Here is a 26,074-nt window from a genome sequence, read left to right on the forward strand (position 1 = left end):
CAGGCAGATATCAAATGGTTATGGAGTTTTTGAAAATAAATAATAAATAAATAGAAAGTAAAGATAGAAACACTTATGTAATTCATTGGTGGGAATTTCAGATAAGCGTATAGAGATACTTTCATTCTTTTGAACTTCTGCTTTCCTGCTGTCTTCATCCAATCAGTCCTACTCCTTTCCATGGCAAACTTTATGTAAGGGCATCACCGTCGTCAATGGCTACATCCCATCCTCTCTGTGAAAATGGTCCGATGCGCTGTCACTGCATGGCTAATCATCTGGAGGTTCTCGATCATACTGGAATAGGATTTACTATCCTTTTGCGTCTGTCACTACGCCCAGCACTCGCGAGTTTGAAGTTCGTCACAGTCATTCAATCCCTGAATCCTACTCGGAATACCGCAGACAAGGTTTAGACTTTTCGGATTCTCATGAATGCCGCCATCAATCTAGCTTATACCACGAAGATTCAGATTAAGGAATCAAAGAGATAATCATCCAATCTAAAGTGGAACGGAAGTGGTTGTCAGGCACGCGTTCGTATGGGAATGATGATGATTGTCACGTTCATCACATTCATATTGAAATGCGAATGAATATCTTAGAAGCGGAATAAGTTGAATTGAATAGAGAAACAGTAGTACTTTGTATTAATTCGTGAGGAATAGCAGAGCTCCACACCTTAATCTATGGTGTGTAGAAACTCTACCGTTGAAAATACATAAGTGATAAGGTCCAGGCATGGCCGAATGGCCAGCCCCCAAACGTGATCAATATGATCTAAAGATGAGTAATAAACCTTACGTGAGTAAGGGTCGATCCCACGGAGATTGTCGGCTTGAAGAAAGCTATTGTCACCTTGTAAATCTCAGTTAGGCGGATTCAAATGGTTATAGAGTTTTAATAATTAAAATATAAATAAAACGTAAAATGGGATAGAGATACTTATGTAACTCATTGGTGAGAATTTCAGATAAGCGTATAGAGATGCTTTCGTTCCTCCTGAACCTCTGCTTTCCTGCTGTCTTCATCCAATCATTCCCACTCCTTTCTATGGCAAGCTTTGTGTAGGGCATCACTGTTGTCAGTGGCTACTTCCCATCCTCTCAGTGAAAATGGTCCAAGATGCGCTGTCACTGCATGGCTATTCATCTGTCGGTTCTCGATCATACTGGAATAGGATTCAGTAATCCTTTTGCGTCTGTCACTACGCCCAGCACTCGCGAGTTTGAAGCTTGTCACAGCCATCCCTTCCCGGATCCTACTCGGAATACCACAGACAAGGTTTAGACTTTCCGGACCTCAAGAATGGCCGCCAATAGTTCTGGCCTATACCACGAAGACTCTGATCTCATGATCAGAAGGCTAAGAGATATGCATTCAAGCTTGCTTTCATGTATAACGGAACTATTTGTCAGGCACGCATTCATAAGTGAGAATGATGATGAGCGTCACATAATCATCACATTCATCATGTTCTTGTGTGCGAATGAATATCTTAAAGAAGAAATAGGCTTGAATTGAATAGAAAAAAATAGTACTTTGCATTATTTCATGAGGAATAGCAGAGCTCCACACCTTAATCTATGGTGTGTAGAAACTCTACCGTTGAAAATACATAAGAACAAGGTCCAAGCATGACCGAATGGCTAGCCTCCATAAAGGTCTAAGATAGCATAAAACTAATCAAAGATCCCCCTTTTAACATGATAGTAAAAAGTTCTATTTATACTAAACTAGTTACTAGGGTTACAGAAATGAGTAAATGATGCAGAAATCCACTTTCGGGCCCACTTGGTGTGTGCTTGGGCTGAGCATTGAAGCTTTCATATGCAGAGGTCTTCCTTGGAGTTAAACGCCAGTTTGTAACCTATTTCTGGCGTTTAACTCTGCTTTGCAACCTGTTTCTGGTGTTTAACTCCAGAATAGGTCTGAGAGCTGGCATTGAACGCCAGTTCGCGTCATCTAAACTCGGGCAAAGTATGGACTATTATATATTTCTGGAAAGCCCTGGATGTTTACTTTCCAACGCAATTGAGAGCGTGCCATTTGGACTCCTGTAGCTCCAGAAAATTTACTTTGAGTGCAGGGAGGTCAAAATCCAACAGCATCTGCAGTCCTTCTTCAACCTCTGAATCTGATTTTTGCTCAAGTCCCTCAATTTCAGCCAGAAAATACCTGAAATCACAGAAAAACACACAAACTCATAGTAAAATCCAGAAATGTGAATTTTATTTAAAAACTAATAAAAATATATTAAAAACTAATCAAATCATACTAAAAACTATGTAAAAATAATGCCAAAAAGCGTATAAATTATCCGCTCATCAAAGAGCACAGTTTGGCAATAACAAACCTTTTCCATCATCTTCTCAGCAACAGACAGAGAATTCTAAGCAGATCCACTCTGACTTAGCAACTGTAGTCTCTGATCTATCTAAGACCACTCTCAGTTTCATGACTGAAGCAAAGTCCTCCATTAGAAATTTGGAGGCACAAGTGGGTCAGCTGAGTAAAAGAGTTACTGAACTCCCTCCTAGTACTCTCCCAAGTAATACAGAAGAGAATCCAAAGAGAGAGTGCAAGGCCATAAATATAACCAACATGGCCAAACCTAGTGAGGAAGGAAAGGCAGTGATTTCCAGTGAGAAAGACCTCAATGGACGTCCACTAGCCACTAAGGAGTTCCCTAATGAGGAACCAAAGGAATCTGAGGCTCATATGGAGACCATAGAGATCCCACTGAACTTACTATTGCCATTCATGAGCTCTGATGAGTATTCTTCCTCTGAAGAGGATGAAGATATTGTTAAAGAGCAAGTTGCTCAATATCTAGGAGCAATCATGAAGATGAATGCCAAGTTATTTGGTAATGAGACTTGGGAGGATGAGCCCCCCATTGCTCATCAATGAACTGAATGATCTAGTTCAACTGAAATTACCTCAGAAAAAACAGGATCTTGGAAAGTTCTTAATACCTTGTACTATAGGTACCATGACCTTTGAAAAGGCCCTGTGTGACCTGGGGTCAGGAATAAACCTCATGCCCCTCTCTGTAATGGAGAAACTAAGGATCTTTGAGGTGTAAGCTACAAGAATCTCACTAGAGATGGCAGACAATTCAAGCAAACAGGCATATGAACTTGTAGAGGATGTCTTAGTGAAGGCTGAAGGCCTGTACATCCCTACTGATTTCATAATCCTAGACACAGGGAAGGATGAGGATGAATCCATCATCCTAGAAAGACCCTTCCTAGCCACAGCAAGAGCTGTGATTGATGTGGACAGAGGAAATCTAGTCCTTCAATTGAAAGAGGACTACCTTGTGTTTAAAGCTCAAGGATCTTCTTCTGCAACCATGGAGAGGAAGCATAAAAAGCTTCTCTCAATACAGAGTCAAACAAAGCTCCCATACTCAACTTCTAAGTTTGGTGTTGGGAGGCCACCACTAAGCTCTGAATCTCTGTGAAGCTCTCTAAGAGCTCACTGTCAAGCTATTGACATTAAAGAAGCGCTTGTTGGGAGGCAACCTAATGTTATTTAATTATATTTATATACTTATTTTTCATTGTTATTTTATGTTTTCTTTAGGTTGATGATCATGTAAAGTCACAAAAACAACTGAAAAATAAAAAACAGAATTAAAAATAGCATCAAAAACTGCACACCCTAGAGGACAGACTTACTGGCGTTTAAATGCCAGTAAGGATAGCAAATTGGGCATTTAACGCCTAACCTGGCAGCATTCTGGGCGTTAAATGCCAGAATGGGCAGCACTCTGGGCGTTTAATGCCAGAAAGGGCTGTCTAGCATCTGGCTGGCGTTTAACGCTAGAAATGGGCAGCAGAGTGGCGTTTAACGCCATGAAAGGTAGCAGAATTTGCGTTTAACGCCAGGAAAGGTAGCAGAGCTGGTGTTAAATGCCAGATTTGGCACAGAATGAGCATTTGAATGCCAGAATGGTGCAGGGACTCAAATTCCTTGACACCTTAGGATCTGTGGACCCCACAGGATCCCCACCTACCCCACCTCTTCTTCTCTCCTCTTCACACCTTTCCATAACACTCTTCCCCATACACCCTTGACCAATCACCTCAATACCTCTTCCCCAAACATCCTTCACCTATCAAATCTTACCCTCTTCTCCATACTCTCTTCACCACTCACATCCATCCATCATTAAACCCCACCTACCTCACCATTCAAATTCAAACCATTTTCCTCCCAAACCCGCCCCTTCATGACCGAATTCCCTCTCTCTCCTACCCTATAAATACCCCTCCTCACTACCTTCAATTCCACACAATATACACACTACTACCCCCCTTGGCCGAAACCTTCACTACCCCCCATCTCCTCCATTTCTTCTTCTTCTACTCCTTTCTTTCTTCTTTTGCTCGAGGACGAGCAAATCTTCTAAGTTTGGTGTGGGAAAAGCTAAGCTTTTTATTTTTCCATAACCATTTAATGGCACCTAAGGCTAGAAAAACCTCTAGAAAGAGGAAAGGGAAGGCAATTGCTTCCACATCTGAGTCATGGGAGATGGAGAGATTCATCTCAAACGTCCATTAAGACCACTTCTATGAAGTTGTGGCCAAGAAAAAGGTGATCCCCAAGGTCCTCTTCAAGCTCAAAAAGAGTGAATATCCGGAGATCCGATATGAAGTTCGAAGAAGAGGTTGGAAAATTATCACTAACCCCATTCAACAAGTCGAGATCTTAATGGTTCAAGAGTTCTATACTAATGCATGGATCACTAAGAACCATGACCAAAGTGTGAACCTGAACCCAAAGAATTGGCTCACAATGGTTCGGGGGAACTATTTGGATTTCAGTCCGGAAAATGTGAGGCTAGCATTCAACTTGCCAATGATGCAAGGAGATCCTCACCCTTTCACTAGAAGGGCCAACTTTGATCAAAGGTTGGACCAAGTCCTCATGGACATCTGTGTGGAAGGAGTTCAATGGAAGAGAGACTCAAGAGGCAGGCCGGTTCAACTAAGAAGGCTTGACCTCAAACCCGTGGCTAGGAAATGGTTGGAGTTCATCCAACGCTCTATTATTCCTACTAGCAACCGGTCTGAAGTTACTGTAGACCGGGCTATCATGATCTATAGAATCATGAATGGAGAGGAAGTAGAAGTTCATGAGATCATATCCCTAGAACTCTATAAGGTGGCGGACAAGCCCTCCACTTTGGCAAGGTTAGCCTTCCCTCATCTCATTTGTCACCTCTACAATTCAGCTGGAATTGTCATAGAGGAAGACACCCTCATTGAAGAGGACAAGCCCATCACTAAGAAAATGATGGAGCAAATAAGATAGCCCACTCATGGACCTCAATAAGAGCATGAGGAAATTCCTCATCATGAAATCCCTGAGATACCTCAAGGGATGCACTTTTCTCCACAAAACTATTGGGAGCAAATCAACACCTCCTTAGGAGAATTGAGTTCCAACATGGGACAACTAAAAATGGAGCACCAAGAACATTCCATCCTCCTCCATGAAATTAGAGAGGACCAAAGAGACATGAGGGAGGAGCAACAAAGGCAAGGAAGAGACATAGAGGAGCTCAAGCACTCCATAAGATCTTAAAGAGGAAGAACTAGCCGCCATCACTGAGGTAGACCCGTTCTTTAATTTCCTTGTTCTTATTTTCTATTTTTTGTTTCTTATGCTTTATATTTTATCTATGTTTGTGTCTTTATTACATGATCATTAGTGTCTAGTGTCTATGTCTTAAATCTATGAATGTCCTATGAATCCATCACCTTTCTTAAATGAAAAATGTTTTTAATTGCAAAAGAACAAGAAGTGCATGGTTTCGAATTTTATCTTGAAGTTAGCTTAATTATTTTTATGTGGTGGCAATACTTTTTGTTTTCTGAATGAATGCTTGAACAGTGCATATTTTTGAATTTGTTGTTTATGAATGTTAAAATTGTTGGCTCTTGAAAGAATAATGAAAAAGGAAAAATGTTATTGATGATCTGAAAAATCATAAAATTGATTCTTGAAGCAAGAAAAAGCAGTGAAAGACAAAGCTTGCGGAAAAAAAAAAGAAAAAGAGAAAGAAAAAGAAAAAGCAAGCAGAAAAAGCCAATAGCCCTTTAAACCAAAAGGCAAGGGTAAAAAGGATCCAAGGCTTTGAGCATTAATGGATAGGAGGGCCCAAAGGAATAAAATCCTGGCCTAAGCAGCTAAATCAAATTGTCCCTAACCATGTGCTTGTGGCGTGAAGGTGTCAAGTGAAAAGCTTGAGACTGAGCGGTTAAAGTCGTGGTCCAAAGAAAAAAGAGTGTGCTTAAGAGCTCTGGACACCTCTAACTAGGGACTTTAGCAAAGCTGAGTCACAATCTGAAAAGGTTCACCCAGTGATGTGTTTGTGGCATTTATGTATCCGGTGGTAATACTGGAAAACAAAATGCTTAGGGTCACGGCCAAGACTCATAAAGTAGCTGTGTTCAAGAATCAACATACTGAACTAGGAGAATTAATAACACTATCTGAATTCTGAGTTCCTATAGATGCCAATCATTCTGAACTTCAAAGGATAAAGTGAGATGCCAAAACTGTTCAAAAGCAAAAAGCTACAAGTTCCGCTCATCTAATTGAGACTAATCTTCATTGATATTTTTAAAATTCATTGTATATTCTCTTCTTTTTATCCTATCATGTTTTTAGTTGCTTGGGGACAAGCAACAATTTAAGTTTGGTGTTGTGATGAGCGGATAATTTATACCCTTTTGGCATTGTTTTTACATAGTTTTTAGTATGTTTTAGTTAGTTTTTATTATATTTTTATTAGTTTTTATGCAAAAATCACATTTTTGGACTTTACTATGAGTTTGTGTATTTTTCTATGATTTCAGGTATTTTCTGGCTGAAATTGAGGGACCTGAGCAAAAATCTTATTCAGAGGCTGAAAAAGGACTGCAGATGCTGTTGGATTCTGACCCTCCTGCACTCGAAGTGGAATTTCTGGAGCTACAGAAAGCCAATTTGTGCGCTCTCAATTGCGTTGGAAAGTAGACATCCTGGGCTTTCCAAGAATATATAATAGTCTATACTTTGTTCGAGATTTGATGGCCCAAACTGGCGTTCAAATTCTGCCTAATAATTCTGGCGTAAAACGCCCAAACTGGCACCAAAGCTGGCGTTTAACTCCAGGAACAGCCTATGCACGTGTAAAGCTCAATGCTCAGCCCAAGCACACACCAAGTGGGTCCCAGAAGTAGATTTCTGCACTATTTGCACTTAGTTACTCATTTTCTGTAACCCTAGGTTGCTAGTCTAGTATAAAAACTACTTTTAGAGATTTATTTTACATCTTTGGAATGTCTTTTGACCATCTTTTGATCAATCTTATGCGATCATAGACCATTGTACACGTTTGGAGGCTGGCCTCACGGCCATTCCTAGACTTTTCACTTATGTATTTTCTACGGTGGAGTTTCTACACCCATAGATTAAGGTGTGGAGCTCTGCTGTTCTTCATGAATTAATGCAATTACTACTATTTTTCTATTCAATTCACGCTTACTTCTTCTCCAAGATATATTCTCAAACTTAATTCAGTTAAGTCAGAATGAAGGGGTGACCCGTGACAATCACCCAATCTTCGTTACTCGCTTAGCCAAGATCGTGTGCCTGACAACCACAAAGCGGTCTACATGATGTTCAACATAGTCATTGGACGACAGCCGGAGTATATTCTCTTGGGTCCCTAATCAACGATTCACATCGTCTCTCCTGACAACAGAGCATCTGAATCTGAGATTAAAACCTTCGTGGTATAGGCTAGAACCATTGGCAGCATTCCTGAGATCCGGAAAGTCTAAACCTTGTCTGTGGTATTCTAAGTAGGATCTGGGAAGGGATGACTGTGACGAGCTTCAAACCTGCGAATGTTGGGCGCAGTCACAGTGTGCAAAAGGACAATGGTTCTATTCCGACGCTAGCGGAACCGACAGATGATTAGTCGTGCGGTGACAGCGCATATGGATTTGTTTTCATTCGAGAGGATCATACAGCTTGCCATGGAAGGAGGTAACGCATGGTTGGAAGAAGGCAATAGGAAAGCAGAAGTTTAAAAGCAACAAAGCATCTCCAGATGCTTATCTGAAATTCCCACCAATGAATTACGTAAGTATTTCTATCTTATTTTATATTTTATTTATATTTTAATTATCAAAACCTCATAACCATTTGAATCCGCCTGACTGAGATTTACAAGGATGACCATAGCTTGCTTCAAGCCGACAATCTTCCTGGGATCGACGCTTACTCACGTAAGGTTTATTACTTGGACGACCCAGTGCACTTGCTGGTTAGTTACGCGGAGTTGTGAAGAAGTGTTGAGATCACAATTTTGCGCTACCAATAAGTCATTATTGTAGAATGGAAAACATAACAAACACACAATTCTTACTAATCCTAAATTATAAACTATGAATCATTTTGCATCTTGTAAATGAAATTCATCAACTTTGACCTTAATCTACTATCTATTATATATAAAGGGGATAGGAGAGAGTGGGCATCTAATTTGTTTCTTAAAATACTCTTCTTCATATATGAATAACAACAATGAAATTTAAGCCATCAGAACATTGACTATGCCTCAAAGGGTAAGAAAAAGATTGCAATTTATATTAAATATGTATAATACAGATACAAGTATATTGAGAAATTAAACATTATTATTAGCTTGCTTTTTCTATCAATATTATTAAGAATGAGATGTCATTCTTAGTTTGAACTACTAAAGTGTTGGGAAATTTTCAGTGGCCATTCATTATGCCTTTGATGTGAGGAATAAAACCTTCACACCCGAGGATTTGGATTGGTTTGAGCACCGTAAAAGATAAGACCCTTTCTACTATCTTGTGACTATATGGGAATCTCTGCTATCCTCCTTGTTGGAATATGATGTCAAACCCCACCAGTCAGTCTTAGATTAAACTCTAATATTCTATAACTTGATGAATACTTGATGTCAAGACATAGGTGAAAGACATTTTTGGCTAGAAGCACCAATGGAACATACATTGGGGAACTTTGCATAAGTAGTTAAGGTAATAAATAAATCTGTCTCTATGACAACATGCTTTCGTGGAAACTCATGACTCTTAGCTTAAGCAATGAACGAACCTATAGTGCATTGGCGTCTGTAGTTATCATATTCATAAGTTCCCCATATGAGAACTTCTTTTGACCTTCGTTAGTTAGCCTAAAAGATTTTCTAACCTTCATAAAAAAAAATCTAGCTTCAAGTTTATGGAATAATAGTAAACATTCATGCATTCATGCTCATATATAAACATTTGAATTTTGAACTCCATAGTAAAAAAGCTAGTAATATTTAGGTCCTCTTCACTCACTGAGTATAAAGTTTACCCATTTTGTAAGAAATTTTTTGTGTGCCTTCAATGAGAGAACAACATCCCACAGCCAACAAAAACGATTAACAACAACATCCTGAAATTATTTCCAAAAATTTCTTCAAAGTTCAAACTTAGCAGTATCACTAGAAAATGAAGGATTAGAGTAGTGATCTGTATTTTTTCTATTGCAATAAATACTAATCACAGAGTTATATACCATTAGTCACATGCATGAATCGAAATGTGGCCGATCAATTTTTCCTATTTTGATAGCACCACCCACCAAAGATCGCTACAAGAATTTGACAAAATTAGCGATGGACTTTTGTGAGAAATATTTTTTATCACTGATGAGCGAAAATTAAAGCTCACAGATACCGACAAGTATACCAGATCGTGCAAGTAATACTACAGTGACTGGATATCGTTCCCACGAAGATTAGAGGATTGAGAAAGCAAATATCATATTAAATACCTAATTAGATTAAAATAACATGGATTGATGAGGGCAAAATTTGTATCTTGCTTGGAACCTTTAGTGCTTGAATACTTTACAGACAGTGAACCTAGATGTTGATTGAGAGAAGAGAATGATGGTGAGAGTTAAGGGCTTTGGAGATGTTTATGCACTTAGAAAAACCAAATCTTGGTTACTTATTTTGAAGTATGCAAAGATCCTTCATAACAAATCTTTAGTAACTGATTTTCAATTCCTTGGTTGTTCAGTTTCTCTTTAATTAACCAATTGTCAGTTAATTAATTAAAGAGGTTAAGCATAAAACCTTATTTAGTTTCTAATAAGATTTAAAAGTAGTGCTTAGGTCGAATTATATGTTACTTATTCAAGCTAGTCCTATCCAGTTAAACCTTAGAAGAAAACACAATTTTCAAAAGTTGTTCTAATCTGAATTTCACTTATTCAAAATTAGAGTGATTGAAAATTATATATGTGTTGCACACTAATTGAACCACTATTCCAACCCAAATTCAAACAGTCATGTGAAAGAGTTTTCGAGCTTTAATTCAAGTATTAAATTTTCTAATTATAATAAAAGAATTCAAAAGGGATTGACATACCTTTCGAGACCACTAATCGGAACGAAGAACAAATAACTCAATCATGAAATAGATCAATGCAAGACTTCAAAATAGAATAAACTTAGATTAATAATCCATAGAAAACATAAACAGTGCTCCTAACCCTTTTGACAGAGGATTAGTTACCTATGGAGGAATGAAAGAAAACAAGAAGAAACTATGCTGAAGAACCGAGATGTCTTCCTCTGTGAACAAAGTTCACTTATTTATATCCTAATTCTAGAATTCAAATTCAAAGTATCCTAATCTCATCTTTCGGAAAGAGATAAGATAACTAACTAATGACTTCAAATTTGAATCAAAACAATAATCCAAATCTAATCTTGAAACAAATCCTAACAACCAAATATTTTATGTTTCTAGAAAGAATTAATAACTAATCTTCTGAAATCTTGAATCTTTTGGATGTGATTAAGGCTTCTAATGATGTGTATGATTGAGACTGTGCCTTAATTGTTACATCTTGGGAGTTTGGAAAGTGTCTTTACGCTTGGCTTGTATAGAGGACTTTGGGAGTGTGTCCCAATTACACTATCAAGAGAGCTATCTGCCAGACTTCTAGTAAGGTACGCTAGGCATGCATGTTTGGAGAGAGGGACCACCAGGCGTGGGGCCTTGGCCCCCGGGCGTGCATGGTGAAGTATGGGTGCTATTTTTCACGTCCAAAAAATGATGGTAGTGTGTGGTTCAAACTAAACGTCCACTATATATATATATATCATTTTGAAGCTCTGAATGTTAGCTTTTTAACGCAATTAGAACTGTCTCATTTGGACCTCTTTAGCTCAAGTTATGATCACCTGAGTATGAAGAGGTCAGCGTTGAGATCTTGTATGCTGGGCTTCTAGACATGCACGCTGGGCTTGTGTGTTTGTGCTCCAGTTTTCTCCCTTTTGGGCACGGTTTTCCTACTTAGGGTACGGTTTTACTACCCTTAAATTATAGTTGTGTTTTCCTTGTAAAAAACTTTATTTTTTGCTTATTTTGTAGCCAAAAACTCCTGAAAATACAAAAACACTATCCAACTCCAAATGTTTGATTATTTATGAAATTTCATTAGAAAACATAAGAAATTTGATTAAAACCTAAGAAAATAAATGAAAAAGAACCTTAAAAATTGCTTAAGATGATGTATCATCAGTCACTTCTGTCACTAACTAGCGAGGAATCAATGGCATACAAATGACAAAATTAATGAACAGTAACAAAATATCCAAACTTAAGAAAACCAACTGATTAGCGAGAGATTCACGAGTAAGTTTGTTTCTCACAAATTGAGTTTTGTAGCTAAAAAAAGAGCAGGAAAATTCTCGCTAATTTGTCACAAATTAATTAGTGAGTGACAATGTTCTAGTAAATCAGTTACTTAGGAGTTCAATAGAATAAAAGTAAATTAGTGAGGGATATTGTTGTCACTGTTCCGTCGCAAATGTTTGATATAAATCAGAGAGAAACAATTCACACACTAGTTCGTCGCTAAATAAACTTTGTGCGAAATAGTAAGGAACAATGTTCCTAGATAATTCATCACAAATACTTGAAATGCATTTTGTGATGGACAATTTCCTAGCTAATGTGTCACTAAAGTTTTTATTTTTAGCGAGCAAGTAGTTTCTCCTAAATTTGTCACATAATATTGTAAAATTCAAATTAGGTTAGCGACGGAAAATGCCCTAATATTCAAATCCTTATGCTCAAGTCATAAGTTAATGATAATAAGGTGGCACGACTCAAGGAAGATTTATAATACATGTATATAGTTAAAATAAATTATTAAACGAGAATCTTGAAAGGATTTAAATGAAAACTGCTAGCATAATACACACACGCAGTGTCTGAAAGCAGTTGACTAGGATTACAATGATGAAAGCAGTTGACAACAATATTTTCTATCTCTCCCAATAATTACATCAAGGCTTCTATAGGCAAGTTTTCAAAATGAAATACATATATATCATAAAATTTTTCAGAATAAAGAAAGAGAAAAATCAACAACAAAATATAAACAGAGCTCAAGATCACTTCGCCATCTTCCAAACAAACTCCAAATCACTGTGGAGTATTAAGACCTGCATCTGAAAAAAATAGATATATACAGAATGAGAACCCCTGACCCATGTGTTTCCAATACAATAAAAATGCCAAGTAAATACAATATAAGGTAACGAAAACTCACTAAGTAATCTTAAACATCCACATAACAATCTTTCCATCCTAGATTCTCACTAATCCATGATTAGGCAACTATCTGAAGGGATTCTACTCTAATTCACTTTCTTCTTTATTTTCACAACTCACCAACTTCAACCAGAACAACCTTCAGATCGTTTGAACTCATTGATCATATCTCAATACATCAAATTTCCACGCAAAGCAAGTGGAATCACTCTACTGTATCTACCCAGAGAGCTCAAATTATCTCATTCAATATTTATCTTTATTATTCATTCATTTCACCATTTCATATCACCAAGGACAGCCCTCAGCGTCAACCGACACTAGCATGAGGGACTTCTCAGATATGCAAACACAAGCAAGATAAACAAATAAACCACAAGTATAGTCAACTAAAGCAATTAGCACAAAGTCATTTAATATGCACAAATTAACAAGCCAAAACTATAGCAAACCCAAACAAAGCAATTAAGTGCAAATGATGCATGTCTGCCCTATGGCTAATGAGCTCATCTGTCAGTTATATAGCCAAAACTCGACACACTTGGTAGCTAACCCGGATATCGTCTCTCAACACGAAGGAATCCTCAACTTTCCAAGAGGGAATCCTTAACCTCCCATTTAGAGAGAGACTGTGATGTAATGATGGGGAATCCTAAACCTCACTCGTTCATACCACAGCCAGAAATTGAATCGAAAAAAATTCTTAACCTTCTCTATTCAATTCCCTGATGTAACAAGAGAGGAAATTCTCAACCTTGGCGGCCCACTGCAACAAGAAAGGGAATCCTCAACCTCAGCTTGTCTATCACAACAAGAGAGAGAATCCTCAATCTTAACTTGCCTATACGTGAGCGGGATAAAGCCACCGTCCTTACCACATCAATCCAAATCTCAATTATAATGACAACACGAGAGAGGGAATCCTCAACCTCAACTCGCCTATTCATTCAGGGATATAGTGCCTGTCACATTCTTGGAATATAGTGCCCGACACACTTCTCAATCTTAATCTCATCAAAATCTTCATTTATTGTATATAACGTATAATCCGAAGGGAATCCTCAACCTCTCCAATCCATCATCAATTTACCAAAATCAGGCTTCCTACTCCCCATCACTCATTATCAAACTTGTACTCAATCTTATTTCACTTCATTCATAGTCATATTCATAATCAATGATCGTCATCTTTTATTATCATAATCATTCTCATCTTCCTTAATCGAATCAATCATCATCTTTCCTCATCATGATGATCATGTTCGTCATCCTCAATCAAAATCAACCATCATCTTTCCCCATTATCATAACCATTCTTATCATACTTAATCATAATCAATCATCATCATTACATTTAATCCATCGTTCTTCAATTCACTAACTCAACTCATACATTCTCATTCTTAACTCCTCTACCCTCTATTATATTGGCTCTAGACTCATAACAGGGTTTACAGAGGTTTAGAAGGCGCGAAGAATGGTTGAGAACTTAAAAATTCACGTTTCAGTAAAACAGGGGTGATTGTGCATGTATGCACATTTTACGTACGCATGAGTGTAAACTTGAAAATCTCGCGTATGCAGACCACCTTCGCATATGCTTCAGTGTCAAAAGACATGGTCGTGTATGTGAGCCACATTCGCGTATGTGAGAGCACTTAGCCGAGCTAAATGCTCACGTACGCATGAGTGTTTTTTGCATACGCATGCATACCAGGTTTTCAAAAGCTGATATGCCATAGAATTTAATTTTCCAGCCCAATTTTCAAACTTGTATAACTTTTTATACAAAATTCATTTTTCAATCATTCTTGAACCGTTGGAAAGATTTTTAAATAAATTTTCAAAAAAATCTAGTTTTATTGAATTCTCAACTCCGAGGACTGAGTTACGGCCCACCGAATTTGGTCAAAATTCATTTTTACCCAAAAATAGAATTTTCCAATTTCCTCAAACCTCATCAACTCATTGTCCTAAAATAAACCAAAACCATACAAAAGCAATTCCTACATAGTTTTAACATACATATCATCATTCAACAGCCTCCCTAACCATTCATCAGCTAGCAATTTAACTTCCAATTATAAAATTATCAAAGCCTCATTTCTTCAACAATAAATTCCACAATCTCCAACTCAATCACAAACCTAATCATTCATTCCAACAATCTCCATCATTATTCAATAACTACTAACCCAACCAAATTTCACATCATATTCTCACATTCGAATTCGTCAACTCATCAATTTCATCAATTTTCATCAATAACTCATAAACCACCAGTCACTATTCACAATCAAATCCAACAACTCAACAATTACAACATTTTAATTTCAACCAATCATGCAATTTAATCATATTCTTAAGGGAATCTAGCCTAGGACTTCATATCACATTACATGATATTTAAATAAAACTTAAATCGTACCTCTTAGGAAGCCAAAATCAACCTTCAAATCTTGAAATCCACTAAGTCCAAATTCCAATTTTACCTCCGCCAAGCTCAAGCACCACCAACAATCAATTCAATACCTCCAATACTTAATCTACACTAATTTCACATAATATACACAATACTCAATAACTAGGGCTTCATAAAAGTTCATATATACATAGGGAGAGTAGTTCTTACCTTTACCCACTGAATTTAGTGATGAAACTTAGCTAGAACTTAAGTTAGAGCTCCCCCTAAACACATGAATCACCAAGTTTCATGAACACACAAGCTAATAACGTGATTTTCACACCAAAACCAAAACTGGAGATTGGTGAAGGAAGTGCTTACTAAAATGTTTAGATAGAATTGAAGATGGCGAGATAGGCTTCGCGTGGCCGCAAATGGTATGGTGATTAAAGCTCTAGTAGTTATGGAGCTTTGAAGATCACAAGGGGTTCAGGGTTTTCTCTCTTCTTCCTCTCTTCTCCTCAGCCATGTATCTCTCGATTTAGCCCGATGGCCCAATTTTGGGCTAAAACCTCTAAGATTAGTGTTTTAATGCGTATTCTAATTATTTTCACTTCCCCTATAATGAATTTTAATTTCTTATTCCTCTTCACTCATAAATATCTGGAGAAGTACTGCCAAAGGCATCAGGACGTCGTGAATAGTACGAAGGCGAGTTTCTCAAATCTGGAGTATCGCATCTCAACGTTTTGGAGAAACCTTACTTATGAAGTATACAGGGATTTGTGTCCTTTGCTCGTCTTCTTGGATGAGAGCTGCTGCTATCGCTTCCTCCATTATAAAAATGTAGAGGTAAAAAGTCTCTCCCATTCTTGGTCTTGAGAGTATGGGGGCTTTGCTAGTATTCTTTTGAAGTGCTGAAAAGCCTCTTCGCATTTCACATATGAACAATGTGCCCTTTTTCATGAGTTTGAAGAAATGGATGGCTTTTTGGGCCGAGGCTCCGAGGAAGCATGAGAGAGCACTGAGTTGTCCTGTTAGTCTTTAGACGTCCTTGAGGTTTACAGGGCTGCTCATCTCAAGGATGGCCTTAAACTTTTTTGGGTTTATCTCTACTCCTCGTTGTGTGATCATGAAACCCAGGAACTTCCCGACCTCCATGCTAAAGGTGCACTTTGTCAGGTTGAGACGCATTTCTTGCTTCCTTAATGCACCCAATATAAGCTTTAGGTCCTTAATGACTTCCTCTCTAGTTTGAGTTTTGGCTATCATGTCGTCAATGTAGACCTCCAATTTGGTCCCCGAGAGATCTTTAAAGATCTTGGTGACGAGCCGCTGGTAGGTAGCCTCAAAATTTTTCAGTTTAAAGGGCATGGCTGTATAGCAGTATGTGTCTTCGGGGGTTATGAACGCGGTTTTCTTCTCGTCTGGTCGGTGCATTGGTATCTGATTGTACCCAGAGCACATGTCCATAAAGCTGAGGTACTAGTCTCCCAAGGCAGCATCTACTACTCCATCAATGTTTGGCAAAAGGGAAGTCATCTTTTGGACAAGATTTGTTCAGTGACTCTGTTGCGGTGGCTTTGTAGGTTTTCATTTCGGAGTCCGAGTTTGTCGAAGGCTATTCTAAAAAGGATGTTTGAATTAACTCTGGTGTCTACTAGTATTCGTTTTACTAATCCGATTCTGACCTTTACTGACAGACAGGGGGTCGTGTTTTGTCTTTCACGGCTAGTACTTGAAGATCTTTTTTCAGCTTTGACTTGGATTTTTTCGGTGCATCTTTTCCCGTAATCACATTCACTATTATAGTCGGGTCAGTTTCTGGGCTTTCCTAGTGCGCTTGTCTCATCATTCTAGGATTTCACCCTTCTCGCTCTGGTGATCTTTCACGTTCGACTTTTCGGGGTTCCCGGATGATCTTGGCAAAATCAGGAAGTTTGCTGTCTCGGATGGCTTGTTCTAGGGCATCTTTATGGTCGAAGCAGTCTTGAGTCTTGTGGTCGTATCTCCTGTGATAGTCGCAATATAGGCTTTTGTTGTCGCCTGTTCATTCCTTCAATTGTCGTGCCTTCAGGAGGATGTCTCGCTCTGCTATCTGGTGATAGATTTCTGTAATCAGGGCTGGTAGGGGTGTGTAGTTTGTGAATTTTCCCACTCTGGGTGGTCGGTTGGTGGGGGCGGGTTTTAAGTACTCATTTGGGGGTTTCTTTGGGAAGGGTTTGCTTTGTGGCACCGTCTTGCCAAGGTGGTGCCTATTGGCGGCCACGACTTGGCTGACCTCTTCATTGTTTATGTACTCCCTTGCCACGTTCTGAATTTCATGCATTGTCCACACTGATTTGGTGGTTAAGTGCTTCCAAAATTCTTCATTCATGAGTCCGTTAGTCAGATAAAGGCTGGCCAGGGAGTCCGTGAGCCTGTCGACCGTTAGGCACCGTCATTGAACCTGTCGAGGTACTTTCTCGTGGGTTCGTCTTGTCGTTGGGTGACTCCGAGCAGGATGATCGAGTGCTTAGCTTTGGCAATTCTAGTAGTAAATTGTGCCATAAACTTCCTGGAGATATCGTCAAAAACGGCGATCGAGTCGTTCGGCAGGGCGTTAAACCAGGAATTCTCTGCTTCGAACTGTGTTGGCGGCTCCTTCCAGGTTCATCCTAGCTTCGAAAGTCATTAGGTGTTCCTAGGGGTCTTTGATACTATTGTATTTCATATCGGTCGGTTTGTCAAAACCTTTTGGTAGCTTGGCTTTTAGGATTCTTTCAGAGAACGGGGTGGCTCCTATTATGATGTACTCGCTTTTTGTCCTTTGGGATCTTGGCGGTTCCTTCTATCTTTATCACTTCGTTGGCATTCTGGTTCGTGGGAGATGCTACGATTTTGGCGTTTACTATGATACTGATCAGGGGATTTCTTGTTTCGGGTATCTCGCCGTGATCGACTCTTAGAGGTCGTTTGACTTGTATGTTCTAGCTAGTATCGCTCTTTGGAAACATTTTGGCCCTCTAGGGTCTGTACCCTCCCAAACAGCTCTTGAATTATCTGGATCGCCTTTTCTCTCAAGCCGTCGATATTTTTGGGAATCCCGTTTTCTCGTACTTGTACTGCACTAGTTACCTTCCTGTGGGTTGGCAGGGGAGTATTGCTTTATGGCTTGTATGTTAGGTTTGGTGGGTCTGGTTCATGGTGATGACTTAAGGATCGCTCCTCGAATTCCTCCACCATGCTGTCAAGACATGGCTGGTCCCCATAGATGGCACCAATGTACAAGATGTCACTCGTACAGGTTGTGAGAGGGATCAGATACTAGCGGTCTTGATGATGACATGTCAGACTCTTGGATCGGTGGGGGGCGATACCTACAAAGACACTCTGATGCTCAAGTCGGAATAGATCTGAGAGGTATAGGAGGGGATTAGTCACATACCTGAGGGAGCCTTTAGTTCTGTTTATATCATGGTTCTGAAAATCGGACCGGACTAGCTGGTCGAATCGGTTCAACTGGAACCGGCGATAAAAGCGGTCTGGTCTGCTGCCTATAACCGCTAGAGAGAGAACCACTTCAAAACTACCGAACCAGCCGAGAACTGGCCAGTTGTACCGGACCGGTAACCTGCTAGTTCGAATAAAATGACACCGTTTTATTTATCTATATAAAAAAAAGCCAGAACCATTCGTGAACCAACCCCTCCTCCTTTTCCCCCCAATCATTCGTGCACTCCCTAGAGACCTCCGAAACAAAGCAAAACCCTAGCCCTTCATTGCTGCCGCCGTTCCAAGGTCCTCAACACCACCGCCGTCCCTAGGTCCTCAATGCCACTTCTTCTTCCTCTTCCCTATGTCCGGAAACGAGGTAGCTCAGCACGTCATCTTCATCTTCGCTGGCTTCTCTGTTCGTGGCTTAGAGCAGCTCGTCGTCGGTGCGCCTCTTACCGTTGTCTCGCCTATCGCCTCATCTCGCTGGTTGTCGTCCGTGTCTCTGTCGAAGGTTAGTGGTCCTGCTTTCAATTCTTTGCTTTCACTTCTTCCTTTTAATTTTTGAATGTTTGGTCTTCTACTTTGTTTGAAGTTATGAAATTGTTGTTCAATTTTTTTCTATTTTTCTTGTAATGTTTTGTAACTGCCTGTTGCTGATGGATCTGTCTTGTATTTACTGGTTGGTGATGGCTGTAAAATTTTTTTTCAAATTTACTAATGGCTCGATGGCTCTATTAGTCTGTTTTAGTGTTTTACTGTTTTGTAATTGCTGGAAATTTACTGATGGCTCTGTTTTGTAATTACTAGTTGCTAATGGCTCTTAATTTTTTTGTTCAAATTTACTGATGGCTTTTTTTGTAATTGCTGGTTTTGCTGGGTGAAGGTTTAGTATTTTAGAATATTTTATAATGTGCTAATGTTTGTAATTACTGCCTTTGTTTGTAATTGCTAGGTGAAGGTTTAGTATTTTGTGATTATTGGTTAATATTTTGGTTTGTTTGTTGCTGAATGCTGTAAGCGAAATTTAAATATGGTCTTGTTGATGATTTTTTTATTTCTCATTGTGCTGCGGCTATTTTTAATGTCGTATTTATTTTATTAATTTCAGTTATGGATAAGAGTATTAATCAAGAAGCAATTGTTGATAATAATGCATCTGTGAATAATAATTTGCCTGCCAATCCTGCTATTTCGAATGATGTTGCTAATTCTAATCCCCTAGTACTAACGATAGTCAGTCACAAGGTTCTTCTAATTTACACGGAAGAACAGATTTAGCTTGGAAGTATGTTGCTCTACAAATAGTGAATGAAAAACCACAATATCAATGTTTATTTTATCTACAAGTTTTCAATGGAGGCGAAATTCACAGGATGAAGAAAGATCTAGCAAAGATTATTGGAGACGTGAAAAATGTCCTAAAGTTCCATATGATGTGGAAAAATAGATGAAAAATTTATTGAAAGAAATTCAGACCAACAAAAACAAATGAAAAGTAAGTTTTAGTGAAAAAGGCGGTGATGAGGTAGAGGATGCAATTGATGAAGCAACAGCTCAAGAAGAACAGCAGCATACTTCGAGTCAGCAAGTGGTTGGAGGCGATGCAAAAAAGAAAGTCAAAGTCATTCTTCCTATGTTTGTACCAAGAACAACTCCAGGAGCTCAACCAAGTCTTAAAAGTGTTTTGCAAAATAAAGAGGCGATACACGAGGTTGATAAATGGTTTGCTTGGTGGCTTTTGGATTGTAAAGTTAAATTTAATGTTGTGATGTCACCATTTTTCCAAGATATGCTAGATGGTGTTGCTGGTATTGGACCTGGTTACAAGGGTCCTTCTTATGATAAGTTAAGGGTTCACTTGTTAGCTTATCGTAAAAGAGAATGTCAAATGCTAGTTGATAGTTATAGGAGTGCATGGAGAGAAACTGGATGTACCCTCATGGCTGATGGTTGGACAAATCAAAGACAAAGAACGTTAATTAATTTCCTGGTGTATTGTTCTAAAGGTTTGTGCTTTGTGAAATCAATAGATGCTTCTAGTATCATAAAAAATGCTTCACACTTGTACAGTTTGTTTTCTGAGGTGATTGAATGGATTGGCCATAATGATATTTTGCATGTTGTGACTGACAATGCGGCCAATTATGTTGCTGCTGGTAGGCTTATCAATCAGAAATATGATAATATCTATTGGTCACCATGTGCTACTCATTGCCTTAATCTTATTTTAAAAGATATAAGCAGCATGGCGCATATTTCTAACCTTGCAACATGTGCTTCAAAGATCACAGTATTTGTGTACAATCATATGATTTTCTTATCTTAGCTTAGAAAAAGACCTAATTGGAGAGAAATTGTACGTTTTGGTGCAACCCATTTTGCAATCGTGTTTATCACATCGAAGAGCATCTTTGAGCGTAAAACGGATTCGTAAGCATTGATTGTAGATTCATTCTTTACTAGTCACAAATTAGAAAAGATTTCTACTAATAGAGTTATGAGTGCTATTATTTTGGATAGCAAATTTTGAGATGATTGCTTTACTGCATGTAAACTTGTGGGGCCTCTGATTAAATTGCTGAGGATTGTGGATGCTGATAACAAACCATCTTTGGGATATGTTTATTAAGGAATGCTAAAGGCAGAAGATGCAATTAAAAAGATGTTTAAGCAAAACAAGACTGCATATCAACCGTACACAGATATTATCAACTCAAGATGGGACAAGCGTTTGAAGAAAGATCTTCATGCGGCAGCTTACTTCCTGAATCCTGCATTCTTTTTTAATAAAAATTATAAAGAAGCACCTAATGTTATGCGAGATTTGCTTGATCTTGTTACCTTATTGCAAGTGTAACAATTTGGATTCAGTTGAGGTAATAAAAGAAATATATTTATATAAAGATCGGAAGGAAAACTCTTTTAGACGAGAAGCTATTCTAGCTGCATCTAAACTTAAGCCTGGTAAGAATATTTGAATATTTGTTTAAGTAATAGTAACTTATTTTATGCTTTTATGTTCTTAATTGATAACTTCTAATATGTTATCGTTTTATAATTGGTAGATGAATGGTGGAGGTTATTTGGTAGTTCTGCTCCATGTTTACAAAAGATAGTTATTCGCATTCTTAGCCAAGCATCTGCTTCTTCTAGGTGTGAGAGAAATTGGAGTCTTTTTTACCAGATTCATATAAAAAGAAGAAATAGAATGGAGCATGATAGACTAAATGATATTATTTATGTTACTTATAATTTGCATCTTAAATCTAGGTAATATATGTTTCATGCAATATTATATTATTTCATATGTAATCTTCATCATACAAATTTGTAAATTATCAATTATTCATATATTTTATTTAACTTTTTAGGAAGGAAAAAGAAAAAAGAAAACAAAAGATACAATATAATCCAATTGATTATAAAAGCATCAATTTAGTTGACTTTTGGGTGACGGAAGAGGTTGCAGACAAAGCCTGATCTTTCTAGTAATTTAGATGACTTATTGCGTAAGTATTATAGTTTATTTTCTAATGATTTATTAGAATATTTTTAGTTTATAATATAATGATAATATGTGTATTTTATTAGGTGATATTGATGCTGATTTATATCAAAGTGGTGGTGGTAGTAGTGGTCTTTATGTTGCATCTCTTGATTCTTCTGCTCAAGAGGGTGGAAATGAAGGTGAAGATGATCCCACTGAAGCAAATTTGCAACAAGTTCTTGCAGATTTTGATGATTGATAAATCATGATGTTGGGATTTAATATTTAGATATGTTTATTACTATTTAACTTTTGAGTTTATATTTTGATAAGATCATATGAATTTGGTTGATGATATTTTATATAGTGTTTTAAATTTCGAAGATATTTTAAGATATATATTAGACTATAATTATATTTTAGAATGTTTATTCATAATTTATTTATTATTCTATTCTAAAATGGTTTTTGCAGTTAAACTACTGGTTATACCGGTTGGACCAATAAACCAGTAAACTAGTGATTAGAGTAATTTGATGATCGGTCCGGTTTTCAAAACCTTGGTTTAAATAATGTGTAGTTGTTATCTTATGTTGTTGGCCAAGATAGGATAAAGGAGGTATTTAAATTTGGATGTTAGACTAAGAATTCCTACACCGGTTTGCGATTACTTGGCCTGGGGCCATGGTGGTGACCCAAGCCCGGGTAACCAGGTTCGTCGTTTACTGTGCAAAAGAACCTGGATACCGGGTATAGAATAGTCACCAATGCAAATATCATCAACATTGATATTATTTTATTTTATTTCTTGTTCAATGTTATTTTTTCCTTTAAAATATTTTCGTACTACAAATATTTTTTTTTTCGCTATATCTTTTTCAGCAATGGACTTTAATGTCTCTACTTAATCATCATTGGTGAAGGAATTTTTAAAAAATAAACTTATTAATAGTTTATGAGAGTTTAAATCTTCACAAATTACAAATAAAACTCCTATAAAATTAATCTTTATTATTATTTAACTAATTTTTTGAACAAAATTAAAAAAATAGAGAAGAACCAGGTTGAATTTTACTATAAATACTATAATGCAATGTGATGCCATACATACCAGCATCCTTCCTCCTTTACACTGAGCAGCACCAAGAGCTCCACGAGTTCATCCAACTCCTTAGAGGACTGCCCACCATTTCCAACAGCCTTCGCGGCTTCCTCCCTCAACCACTTTGCCTTCCTCCTCCGTGGGTTTTCCGGCCCCATCGTGCCTGCAATGGCCCGGCCCAACTCATCCGGATCGGGTGTCAAACTGGCCCCCTCGCACACCGTCACTCCCACCCCCATGTCTTTCACCAATAGCCTGGCGTTCACGAACTGGTCAGCCTCCATGGGCCACCCAAGAATCATGACTCCCGCCGTCACAGCCTCCAGCACCGAGTTCCACCCACAGTGGCTCAAGAACCCGCCCACGGCCCGGTGGCCCAAAATCGCCACCTGCGGAGCCCAGCTCCTCACCACAAGACCACGACCCGAAACCCGTTCAGCAAACCCATCTGGTACGGGTCCGCACCCTTCCTTCACGACCCAAACGAATGGAATCATCGATCTTTCCAATCCTAAAGCAAGCCCTTCCATTTGTTGCTTTGTTAACACTTTCTGACTCCCAAAGCAGACATACAAAACTGCACCCTCCTCCCACTTATTCAACCACCTCAGCAAAGTGTCATGTCCTTTTTCGTTCAGGCTCTGGTCGGCCCGATTGAAACCCAACGGGCCGACAGCAAGGACCCTTCGGGGTTTTAAGTCAGCTCGAAGATGGTTCAAATATGGTTCTTCCAAGGCCTGGAACGTGTTGAACACCGATGCCCAGCTTGTGGGATTCGCAAATGCGAATCCCTCTTTGACCAGCTCGGCGTCCGGGTCAGAATCCTTGTATCGGAGGAAAATGGAAGGAAGATGCTCCCGCGGAAACGATGGTGTTCCGGGGAGGCCAGGGAACTCAAACTCTGTGGTTTGCGGCGGAAGGGGAAGGAGGTTCCGCCAGCAGTGGTGGGAGACGGCGGTGAGGAAGGCGCCGGAGGAGAAGAATGCAATTCTCTTGATACCGATTTTGTCAGCGAGTTGTTGAGTCCATCCAAGGAAGAAATCAGAGATGAGAGCCAAAGGGGGGTTGATTTGGGATCTAAACCACTGGATGATTGGGGTTTGGAGTTTAGAGAGGGCGTTGATGAAGGGGTAGTTTCCAGTGTTACCAACCTCACGGACGTTTTCTGCACCCGCGGGGAGGTTGGGGTGAGAAGGGAAAGGGAGCGTAAGTGTATGGATGGTTGTTGTGTGGGTTGTTAAGAGGGGTTCGAGGGTTGGGAGATTGTTTGGTGTGATTATTATGGTGATGGTGAGACCGTATAGTGCTAGTTTGTGGGTGAGGTCTAGGAGCGGGAGCATGTGGCCTTGAGCAGGGTATGGGAACACCAGGATGTGAGGCTTGGACATGGTAGCGTCGGTGATGCCAATGATTTTTCTTTTGACAGGGTGATGCCAATGTTGGCTTCTTAAAAACAGTTTCAAATGTATTTTTACATTCTTTCATCGTTTAATGTTATTGCTTGTATGATTTCACTATCATTTATTAATGTGTGATGCACTCGATAAGAAAAGTATAGGTAATCAATAATATTATAATGTTTATATTTAGTGTATAATTTTTATTTAATTTATTTGTTAGGAATTTATAATAAATTTTAAATATTTAATAATTATTTATTTTTATATTTTAAGAATTATTTATTAATTTTAATTTTTTTTAATAAATTAAATAAATATTTTTAGATACTATAGCAATTATTTTTTAATAAACCTTTAAATCGGGAAATTCTGTACTCTATAATGCTAGAAAAAGTTGGGTGCTACTGTGCTAGCATAAACATTTTCATGGTCACGTGTTTTTTGGTGGTTGAAGCAAGAGATAGTAGCATCCTACGCAGCAACAGATAGTAGCATACTAGCATCCTATCCTATTCTTTGTCCTTTAAAATACTAAAATCTAGTTATTTGCTGTGGTGCTTTTCCATTTTTGTCATCTTTATATGTTCATTCCTAAACTATATACATATATGCATTCTTGTTATAAATATACTATGGTTTTAAAAATTAAACCGATATCAAATCGTTTTAGTTATTAATTTATTGATTAAAAAATTAATGCTTAATCATAATTCAATCAAAATAATCAATTTTTTATAAAATATAAATCTAAGATATACATTAATAATTAAAACGATAATACTAACAAAAATTTTATAATTTCATTTAAATTTTATAATCTCATTTAAGTATATAAATTGATAATATAATAGTAAAATTAAATAAATTAAATATGAATATTTTAATATAAATTTAAAAAAATACACAAATTAAAAATATAATGATTTTGCTAACATGTTGACTCTGTACTGTCTGAATCTTCTCGCGAATCTTTTTGATTTGAGTGGTTGTTTCCTGCATCAAATTTGGATTCAAAGTACTGTATTTTTTTTCTTGATACCAACACAGCAGAAATTGACACAATCGTTCATAAAAAGTTTCATATGGCACCATTTCAATACTCTGTTGATAACTGTTGTTGTAGGTAAATTCTACTAATGACAATTGCTTATTCCCATTTTTTCGTTGTTCCATTACACATGATCTCAGTATATTTTCTAATTTCTGAATTGTTCGTTTCCATCTGTCTATGGATGATAAGTCGTACATAGATGCAGCTCTGTGCCAAAAACTTTTTAAAAAACTCCCCAAAACCTTTATGTAAACCTTGGATCTTTGTCGGAAATAATTGAAGAAGGTATTCCATGCAGTCACACCACTTCTTGAATGTACAAACGCGCAAGCTTTTTCAATGTATAGTTAGCTCTGATTGGAAGAAAATGAGCCGACTTTGTCAATCCGTCCACTATAACTCATATAGCATCATATCCAACCGACATCCTCGGTAACCCAGTGACAAAAATCTATGGTAATTCTCTCCCATTTATATTGAGGCACTTC

The 26,074-nt window shown here is 38.0% G+C and overlaps 1 protein-coding gene and 1 pseudogene across 3 annotated transcripts; one reads left to right on the plus strand and one right to left on the minus strand.

The window, feature by feature from the left end:
* Window positions 1-1,520: 1,520 nt before the first annotated feature.
* LOC107643743 (UDP-glycosyltransferase 89A2) lies at window positions 1,521-24,632 on the minus strand. Of its 2 annotated transcripts, none has more exons than XM_088488920.1 (2): window positions 23,145-24,632; window positions 1,521-2,178 (listed from the first exon to the last, which is right to left on the minus strand). In XM_088488920.1, the coding sequence occupies exons 1-2, from the start codon at window positions 24,521-24,523 to the stop codon at window positions 2,019-2,021; spliced, it is 1,539 nt and encodes a 512-aa protein (XP_088345046.1). In that variant the 5' UTR covers window positions 24,524-24,632; the 3' UTR covers window positions 1,521-2,018. The 2 variants fall into 2 exon arrangements, with proteins under 2 accessions (XP_088345046.1, XP_016202959.1); XM_016347473.3 differs by lacking the exon at window positions 1,521-2,178 and adding an exon at window positions 12,228-12,562 and having other exon boundaries at window positions 23,145-24,631.
* Window positions 19,164-22,292, plus strand: LOC148565206 (uncharacterized; annotated as a pseudogene). The gene is made up of 5 exons (XR_015883741.1): window positions 19,164-20,819; window positions 21,078-21,298; window positions 21,399-21,510; window positions 21,612-21,716; window positions 22,138-22,292. The product of XR_015883741.1 is annotated as an uncharacterized LOC148565206 (transcript).
* Window positions 24,633-26,074: the final 1,442 nt, after the last annotated feature.

This window comes from Arachis ipaensis, chromosome B5, assembly GCF_059453495.1.
Source record: "Arachis ipaensis isolate K30076 ecotype BB chromosome B5, ASM5945349v1, whole genome shotgun sequence".
Taxonomy (NCBI): domain Eukaryota; kingdom Viridiplantae; phylum Streptophyta; class Magnoliopsida; order Fabales; family Fabaceae; genus Arachis; species Arachis ipaensis.

Coding starts and splice junctions, on each gene's coding strand:
- LOC107643743 (XM_088488920.1), bottom strand. CDS start 24,523: ATGTCCAAGCCTCACATCCTGGTGTTCCCATACCCTGCTCAAGGCCAC. Junction 2,179..23,144: donor GTAAAGGAGGAAGGATGCTG/GTATGTATGGCA, acceptor CTGTGATTTCAG/GTATTTTCTGGCTGAAATTG.